Source organism: Lipotes vexillifer, unplaced genomic scaffold (assembly GCF_000442215.2).
Source record: "Lipotes vexillifer unplaced genomic scaffold, Lipotes_vexillifer_v1.1 scaffold371, whole genome shotgun sequence".
Lineage (NCBI taxonomy): Eukaryota > Metazoa > Chordata > Mammalia > Artiodactyla > Lipotidae > Lipotes > Lipotes vexillifer.
Window position 1 is genome coordinate 816,366 of NW_006786304.1, and position 9,256 is coordinate 825,621.

Consider the following 9,256-nt stretch of genomic DNA (forward strand, 5'->3'; position numbering starts at 1 on the left):
TGTGAAGGGAAGGAGTGAAGGGAAGGATGTCATAGCAACCTATAACCATCCCTTCTTTCATAAATGTGTCCAGAAAGGTAAGGCTAGAAGTGACAGGTGTTACCATGACAACCCCTTTCCTAGACACACTCCATCCTGAGAGACAATCCTAAAATGTCCTGTACCTTGGTGGGCCTGGTTCCTAGGGTCACTGGAAGGGGGACTGCCCCCATTACCATAGTAACCAGGACTTGGCTTTGCTTTTTTCTTACCTCCCTGGGGATGATCCAGGCCTTGTAACCATAGCGACTACTCCTCAGCAGAGCATCTCCTCTAAATAAAAACACCTGGTTGGTTTGGTCCACAGACCTCCCACTGATGGGAAAGGGGGAGATGGATGGTTACCATGGTAATGCCAACTGGGTGGCTGGGCGGAGGGGTTGGGAAAGAGATGTTTCCCTCAGCAGTGTCCTTGGGGCTGGGGTCCTTTCTACCTGAGTGCTAGGTGAGGTTGCCATAGTAACCAATGAGGGTAGGGGTATGAGGACCACCAGGGACTTGGGTTACCTTAGCGACCTCTTCCTGGTGCAGGGCCAGGACAGGTTTGGAGCTCCATAACCACAAAGGTGGAGGGGAGGGGAGGCTAAGGGTGTTCCCTACTGGGAAGAGCTACCATGACAACCGACCTGGGCCAGGAATCAGGATGGGACCATTGCTGAAACCACCGTTGGTGGTCGCTCTGTCTCTGAAAGAGTGACAGTGATTGTCGAAGAGAATGGTGTTTGGGTCCGGAGAGGACTACAGTCTTTCTTTGGGGTGAAGCGTGAGGAGGGGGGCAGAAAGCGGCCCCTCCTTAAGTCCCGCGCTTCCCAAAGGCAACCCTCGCGCCAGGCCTGGGTCGCGTTTGCCCTCCTTCGGGCGCGCGCCCCGCCCCGCCCTTTCCCCCGCCACGCGCGCGCCTTCGGGGTCGACCCGGGTGGGCGAGGCGCGCGTCCGACTTCGTTCCCGTCACCGGCTCCCCGCGCCGGCCCCCACCAAGCGCGCGCGCGAGACTGTTGGCGCGGCCGCGCAGGCGCGCGAGGCACAGCGGGCGCGCGGGCCGGCCCCGGGGCCTCCATGATGGAGGAGCGAGCGGCCGCCGCGGTTGCCGCCGCCGCCTCCTCCTGCCGCCCGCTCGGCTCCGGCGCGGGCCCCGGCCCGACGGGGGCGGCCCCGGTTTCTGCCCCCGCCCCCGGTCCCGGCCCGGCTGCTAAGGGAGGCGGCGGTGGAGGGAGCCCCGGCCCCACGGCGGGGCCGGAGCCCCTGAGCCTGCCCGGGATCCTACACTTTATCCAGCACGAGTGGGCGCGCTTCGAAGCGGAGAAGGCCCGCTGGGAGGCCGAGCGCGCCGAGTTGCAGGTGAGTACCGCCCCGGGACCCCCGACCCCCCGCCCGGCCCGGCCCGGCCCGGCCCGGCCTCACCCGCCGCCGCCGCCGCCGCCGCCATCTTGGAGCAATGGCCGCCGGGACGGCTGGGGGGGCGGGTAGGGGACCGCGACAGGCCCCGAGACGGAGTGAGGGGCCGTCCGAGGGGGGTCCTAAGGGCACCCGGGCAGCTGGAGGCGGGAGGAGGGCTCAGGGCCGGGAGGGCCCGACCGCGGCCGCCGAGAGAAGGGGCGCAGGGGAGCAGAACCGGCTGTAAGTGGGAGTGGGAGTGAACGGACCGGCAGAAGGGTTCCTGAGAGAGTGGTCTCGGGGCCCCGAGGGAACCCCAAGAGAACTCAGCAAAGGGTGATGAGAGGGGATGGAGGAGTCTTGTATGCGAGTGAGCAAAAAGCTCCAAGGGTGCCGAGGGACTCCCACACCGTCCCCGACCAGGTGCGCGTTGGAGGTGGAGCCCGCTGGGCCCCGGGTGGGAGAGAGGGGGCGTCGGGGGAACTTGGGATCCGTTGGGCGCGAGAGCGGGTCGGGGAGGGTAACCCGGGTGAGTGGGAAGAGGAAGTCAGGGAGCTCGGGACGGGTGTGTTTCTGAGCGTTTGGACAGGAGGGACTGAAAGACGGCTGTGTTGAGGACTCGGGAGATGAGAGCAACGTGTCGGGGGGTCCCCGATGAAGATGTGTGCCCTCCCCTCTGAGGAGGAAACTTTGGGGAGCGCTGGCAGGCGTGGCTTCGGAGGGCAGGGGAGGGGGTCCCTGGGTCGGAAGCACGGACGGGGCCAGGACGTGCCCCAAGAACCTGTGTTGGAAGAGCCTGAGAGCCGAAACTCTTTGGGGGTGTGGAGGAGTGGGGACCCCCGCCCTGAGATGGGAAGTGTGTAGGAAGTCGGATGGAGAACCCCGAACTGGAGTGGGGGAGGGTCAAACATGTCTAGCTGTGGAGATGGGAGGCGAGATGGAGAATGTGAGGAGGAATCCGGGGGACCTGAGGGATGGCAGGGGGAGCATTTTGTAGAGCAGGAAGGCAGCCAGAGGAAGCATCTCAGAAGGATCCTGGGGGGAGGTGTTTGTGAAAGTTTCTGGGAAAGGACCCTATGGTTTGTCGTGTAGCTTGGGGGAGGGATGTGCCCTCGGACGATGATTGGAAGAGGCTGAGGCTGGACTGGGTTTTGTGACCTTGAGAAGTGTGGGTCGATTGGTAGAGTGTCATGAGCCTGGGTATCAGAGTTGTGAGGATTTAAAGGGTCCCTGGGCTGGGGCGTTATTAGCAGAAGTCAGTACCTGCTTCTAGCAGCTGTCTTTCCCCTTCCGATTTGCTATTTCCTATCTAATTGAGGTGGGGACCCAAGTAAATATCGGATTAGAATTTTGTCCTTAGGATGAATAAAGAGAACATCCCGCAATTCTCCCACCCCAATAGGGATCTTAGCTGTGTGGTGGCTGAGGCTTGGGGTTGGGGTGGGAGAGAAATCCTATGTAAGTACCCCTTGTTTTGGTGTCCCATGGTGTCCCATCTCTACTTACAGAACTCCTTCCCAGGGTACATCTTATTAGATCTTCTCAGTACCCCGTTATGGAGGCAGAGCCAGTGGCATTGCCCTCACTTAGCAATCATGATAGCAGCTGCTGTTTGTTGAGCAAATATTATGTGCCAGGCACTGTATTAGGCACTTCAGATACATGGTATCATTTAATCCTTGCAACATTCTGGAAGGGTAAGTGATATTATTCCCTCTCCACCACCACCCCCTTTTTTTTTTTAATAATCAGAAGAGGAAATGGAGGCATTGAGAAGGTCAGTGATTTATCTAGGGTCACAGCCTGTGGGTGGCAGGGGTGGTCTCTGGGCTTTCAAGCCCATGTATTATTACCTCTCTGACGCCCAGGACAGATGAGAAGCCTGTTCCAAGGAAACCCAGTGGCCTCCCCAGCACTCGTAACAGACCAGTGTACCCTACAGCACTCACCACCCCGCTTCCTCATCTTTGAGACAAATGAGAAAATATGTGTCTGTTCCCACATTTGGTGGTCCCTCTTGGTGTTTGAGAGGAAGTTGTGGATAGCACCCAGTTAGGCTCTCCTTTGTCTAGGCTCTAGTATTTCTTACTTTGTACCTTTATTTTCTTTTGTTCTGTTACATTAGTAAAAATTCAAAGATCTCAGAAGCGTCAGCGTGTATAGATGTGTACACGCGCGCACGTGCGCAAGTGAAAAGGGAAAGTCCCCCCAAACCGTTATTGCTATGAAAGTAATTCATCTCTGTGTGTAATATATGAGATCATACTACATGTATCATTTGGTGACTTTTTTCCCCCACATACTCATGTGTCTTTGTGTTCCTTTCATATGAGCAGAGAGAGGTCTTATTATTTTTGAAAACTCCATTCCACCGGTGTCTGTACCGTAGCTCATTTAGTTTGAGCCCTCTGGCTGAACTTTTAGGTTGTTTCCCGTTTCTGCCCGTGGAAAATGGCTGCAGTGAATGTCCCTGTGTTCCCCTGTGAGTATACAGCAGAATAGATGGGTGGAATGGTAGAATAGATGTGTTTATAAAGGGGTGATTAGTTGTGCCAAGTCGCCCCACGTTTACACTCCCAGCAGCAGCATCCCTTTTTATACACTTCTGCTCGAGCCCTTATCACTTAGGGAGGTGTGACTTCTCCTGTGAGATCCTTTAAGGCCTGGACTGCGTCAGATTTTTCTGATAAACTCTGAATACCTTTTCTCCAAGTAGCTGCGTGCCGCTGCTCCTGGCACAGCACCCACGTGCAGTCAGCGTGTGGGGAGCGGCAGAAAAGGCAGCCTCTCGTGAGGTCCTGCCAGGAGGCGCCCGAAGACGGGAGCAGGGAGGTGGCATCGACGTGGTCTGATAATAAGCAGGACTTTGCCAGGTAGGGGAATTCCCAGAAGGAGGTGATGTGGTTCCTGCCCTTCAGAAACTTCCAGGCTAATAGAGAAGGCTGGTTTGTGCAGGAGGTTGCAGAGAACTGTACACACTGACGCAGTTGAGTCTTTGATTGCGTGGCTCTGCCCACGATCTCTGGTACTTCTGCAAAGGGGAGCGAGCTCTTTGAGGACGAGAGGGACCTTGAGGGTGGGGCCTGAACTGGACATTCATGTAGGAGCAGCTGGTGGAGAAGGTATGGAGCTGGCCTGTCTCCACTGCCAGCCTCACAAGGGGCTCTGGGGGATCCAAGGGGACTCAACCCTGCCAGGGGCCCCCAGACCCTGGGGAGGATGAGTGGAGTGCAGGAGATGCAGGGCCAGATGGGACTGAGCCGGGACGGGGAGCGGGCTGGGACAGAAAGGTTGGGGTACAGAGCGTCATCAGCGGCCCCTGGGAGGACTGAGATGCTCAGGCCCCTCTGGAAGCTTTTTCCATGCCGCCTGGGTGGCAAGGGAACAGCCGGAGGAGAGGCGGAGGCCCTGTCTCAGAGTGGCAGTGGGTGGATGTGGTGGGTAGAAAACTTCCAGATCCCAGCCTTACCTGCCAACAGATCAGGCAGCCGTGGCTGCTGGTGTTTGCGGGGTGGGAGGGACTGGCCACCAGCACTTCCCCTCTCTGTGGTATTCCACCAACTCGGGACACTTCAGCCACATGTTTCTGGTTCTCCTTTTTCCCTTCTTTGCCAGAGGAACTGGGAAGAGGCCCACAGAGCAAAGTGAGATTATTTTTGACTGCGGCGCACGGCATGCAGGATCTTAGTTCCCCGATCGCTCAGGGATCAAACCTGTGTCCCATGCAGTGGAAGCGCAGAGTCCTAACCACTGGACTGCCAGGGAAGTCCTCCAGAGTGAGATTCTTGCATCATCATTAGGAGAAGGGAAATCAGGGCTTGCTCTGGGGCAAGGGGGGTGCGGGAGGCTGAGCAAGTGTGAGGTCTGACCCTGCTTTCTGCCCCTCGACTCCACTTTCTTCCCCCACAGGTGAGGGCCACCTCCTTGTTAACTTAAATACACTCGTTGCCCCCCTGCCTGATCCTAGTCTGGGCCCCTGTCATTTCTCCCTGGGATTCCTGGGATTGCTTCCTTCTGTGACTGGTCTCTCGGCCTTTAGCTTTGCCCTCCCCTCGCCCCCTGCAGCTATCATTTCTCCACATTCTAGCTTGCGGAATTACCTTTGTAAGATGTAAATCTGATTATATCTCTTCTCTGCTTAAAAAACCCTTCCGTAGCTTCCCCTGTGCTCTTAGGATGAATTTCAGACTTGCTCACATGGTCTGCGATCCTTTGTCAGGCCTGCAAGCTTCTCTGATTTTCCTCACTAACCCTTTTACACATTCGGATGCAGGCATACGGGCCTTTGTAGAGTTCCTTAAGCCCACCTTGCCACCCTTGTCTCTGGCCTCGGCCAGCTAGATGCTCCAGCCCCTGGCCGACTGCTAATCAGCCTTCAGGCCTTAGCTGAACTGTCACTTCTCCACCCCAGAAGTGGGTTGGGTGTCCCTCCCCTAACTGCCTCTGCTCCCTCCCTGGGGTCCTAGTCATATCCTGTGTTAGTTATGGCTGCTCGTGTGTCTGTCGCCTGAGCCAGACTAAGGGCTCTGCGGGGACAGGAGGCACTCGTCTTCTCCGTTCCTTCTGCAGCACCTCACATAGAACCTGGCCCGTCACAGGCGGTCACCAGTGTCGGATACTGAATGCGTGTGGGCTCAGCAGGCCGCGCAGGCACTGGGAAACAGAAGCTCATGGACGGAAGCCCAGAAGGGTGAGGGTACAGGGAGGCCGTGACCCCGGACTTGTATTTGGTGATCGACCTTTTCTTCTCCACCGCTCCCCCCACCTTCTAACAACTCATGGACAGAGTAGACCTCAGGGTGACTGAGAAGGAACACAAAGGACAGAAATACAAACTTCCGAGACATTGATCACGTATGAGTCCGCCTGTCTGGCCTTAGGTGTTTATGTACATATGTGTTGATTTAAAGTGTAGAAAGAAAAAAAGTATTGGGGGGAGTCCCTTTCTCTCAATGGACAGATGAGGTTTCTTTTCCATAGCGTACCTGTGATGTGTATTTATTTGTTCGTTGTTTTTCCCACATCCTCCTCTAAGATATAAACCTCGTGTTGTTCAGTGCTGTATCCTCTGTTCACAACTGTATCTGATACATAGTTGGGACTCAATAAATATTTGTGGAGTGAATAAATGAATGAATGATACTTTTGTCATACACTAGTGTACCTATATGCCTTTTTATTGTTTTAAAAGGAAGTCTACCATTGCAGTTATGCCTGTGGGGTAAATTCCTTAGAAGTGGAACTGCTAGGACAAAAGGCATGTGCATTTAACATGTTTGTGGATATGGCCAGATGGCCCTGCCGGAAGGGTTTGTCAATTTATGGCGCCACCAGTGGTGTCTGAGTGTGCCTGTTTCCCTGGCCCCCGGCCCTGGCCAGTGCTCGGCAATACTTAGCACACATTTGGTTCTCTGCTAACCTGTGGGAGACACCTGGTCCCTGGAGCAGGACAGGGGTGATAGGAGGCCTGTGGGCACAAGGCTGTGCTGTGCTCCAAGTGCTGGGGGCAGATAGGTCAGGGTCCTTTGAGCCCCAAGGCGAGGAAGAGGCGTGTTCATGGGCGTCTGAGAGGCCGCCAACAATGGACAGTCCTTGAGCGCGAGGCTTTGGGAATGTTCACCGCCTGGAAAAGGTGTCTGGGGCGACTGGGGGCTTCTGGGGGAGCTGTTGAAGTTCTTCAATAAGCATTGGATGTGTGAGGATTGGCTTCAGGAAGATGCAGCTGCCTGTGGGGCAGGAGGCCTGTAAGCCACAGACAGCTCTGCTCGATGGGCCTTAGGTCTCAGAGGGATCCTAGCTCTCTTAAAGAACTGGGCCCATTTCAAGACTCTAGAAGAACAGACAGGGAGAATAAAAATAATAAGAGGTAGGAGCTGGCATTTGTTAGCCTTTCTTCTGTGCCAGGCTTTGGACTGAGAAAAACTTAACACGTGAGGGGAAACAGAGGCTCAGAGAGGGCCAGTGACCTGCCTAAGATCATGCAGCGAGTAAGTGGCCGAGCCAAGCCTGGAGCTCAGGCGGTCCTAGCCTGGAACAGAGGAGCCTTGGGGAGAAGCCAGGGAGGAGCCCTGCGCTCAGGGCTTTGGCACCGGGCTTCCGGAACCTGGTCAGGGGCCAAGATCCCGCCTCGAAGGCCGTTGACCCGGTGTCTCCAAAAGACCTGTTGACAGACCAGAGCAGACTGGGGCAGCCCATGCCAGCAGACAGTGTGAAGTGGTTGGCAGGGGCCCTGGGTCGTGGCTGTGGCACGTCTCCCTCACCCTGGGCAGACTCCAGTGGAAAGGTTGGTCCCCACCATGGGGGTTGGGTGGGGAAGCTTTCGTGCTGCAGCGGGAGCTGAGCCGAGCCACCCACTCTTGTCCCTAAACGCCAGAAGGAGCTTCCCACGCCTCCCAGAGACAGATGCTCTGGTAGGAGTAGTGGCACGCCACCTCTACCAGCAGCCTTAGGGACAGCACCTGCCTGAGTGGGGAGAGGAGGCGCCCAGGGCTGTTAATACCTCCCTGGCCCACCTCCTCCCCAGAGGTGGGGACCAAGTTAGGCCCAGGCTGTCCCTATTTAATTTCAGGGGTTAAGGGCTTCTCTTCAGTTGTTTCGTTGCGGGTGACATGGAGACAGATCCAGCCGCCCTTTCACTGCTCCATGGAGTCCTGGCTCAGGGTCTTCACGCCTAAAGAAGTGGCTGCTGTGTGTTGCTGTGGAGGCAGGGCTGGAGCTCATTGTCCCTGAGTGAGTGAGGGACACGTGTCAGTGAGCCTGAGCCCTGCCGTCTTCCTGTCTCCCTCTCTCCCTGCCGCAGGCTCAGGTGGCCTTCCTCCAGGGAGAAAGGAAGGGGCAAGAGAATCTCAAGACAGACCTGGTGCGGCGGATCAAGATGTTAGAATATGCGCTGAAGCAGGAAAGGTGAGCCCAGCTGTCCCCCGTCCTGCCTTCAGGGATCAAGCCTTTGGGGTCAAGCGTTCTCTTCCCCATCACCCAGTCCTGCATGGTTCCAGGAGAGGGGGACAGAACAGGAAATAGTGGGCGGGATTCGGGGTAAACAACTGATAACAGTATTCATAGTGGTGGTGGCCCGCTGCGTGCCAAACACCATACATTCATTGTCTCACTTATCCCTTCCAGTGGCCTAATGGGTACAGGTGAGGCTCCCGGAGGGTGAGGACTTGTTCAAGGACTCTGGAGCTGGGGTAACACCCCAGTTTGCCCGACTCCAAAGAGTGGGCTCTTCACAGTGCCATCCGTGATGCCTCCTCCGCCCGGGCTGCTTCCTAATCTGGCAGCTCAGCTTCAGAGGGAGAGCTGATTAGAGAGGATCTGGGATTCCCGAGGTGGGGGCTGGCCCCGCCTACGCTTCCGCGTCTCTCACTGGTTAATCGCTTGATCTTTTAGGGCCAAATATCATAAATTGAAATTCGGGACAGACCTGAACCAGGGGGAGAAGAAACCAGAACTGTCGGAACAAGGTACCCACCCCTGATCCTCCCCTCTTGCCCCCTCCCAACAAAACCGAATGTGACAGAGGAAAGCTGAGATGGGCCACGTCCCTCTCACCGTGCTCCACAGAAAGCAGGCTCAGCCCGGCTGGGGAGGGGTTGGGTCTCACTCTCAGCGTCCCTCCCCCGTAGGCTGCTCTGCCAGGTCCTGTGCTGGGCGCTCGGGGGAGTGGGGGCAGGGGGTGAAGAAGGCTGGGAGCCCTGCCTGCTCTCCGAGTGTGAGGTAGACACACACACAAGGCCCGACAGTGTGCGCTCCTGGAAGGAGGCATCAGTTCATCATCAGGGATGTAGGGAAGGCGCTCCAGGTAGAGGGAAGAGTGTACTGGAGCACGGAGACGTGAAAGAGT

At 56.7% G+C, this 9,256-nt stretch overlaps 1 protein-coding gene across 2 annotated transcripts in view; it reads left to right on the top strand.

The window, feature by feature from the left end:
- The first annotated feature begins 1,095 nt into the window (after positions 1-1,095).
- Positions 1,096-9,256, top strand: part of STRN4 (striatin 4) — a 25,729-nt gene continuing 17,568 nt past the window's right edge. For both annotated transcript variants that reach the window (XM_007458492.1, XM_007458493.1), the window contains exons 1-3: positions 1,096-1,377; positions 8,213-8,316; positions 8,803-8,876. In XM_007458492.1, the coding sequence (XP_007458554.1) occupies positions 1,096-1,377; positions 8,213-8,316; positions 8,803-8,876 (460 nt within the window). The remainder of the gene's footprint in view (positions 1,378-8,212; positions 8,317-8,802; positions 8,877-9,256) is intronic.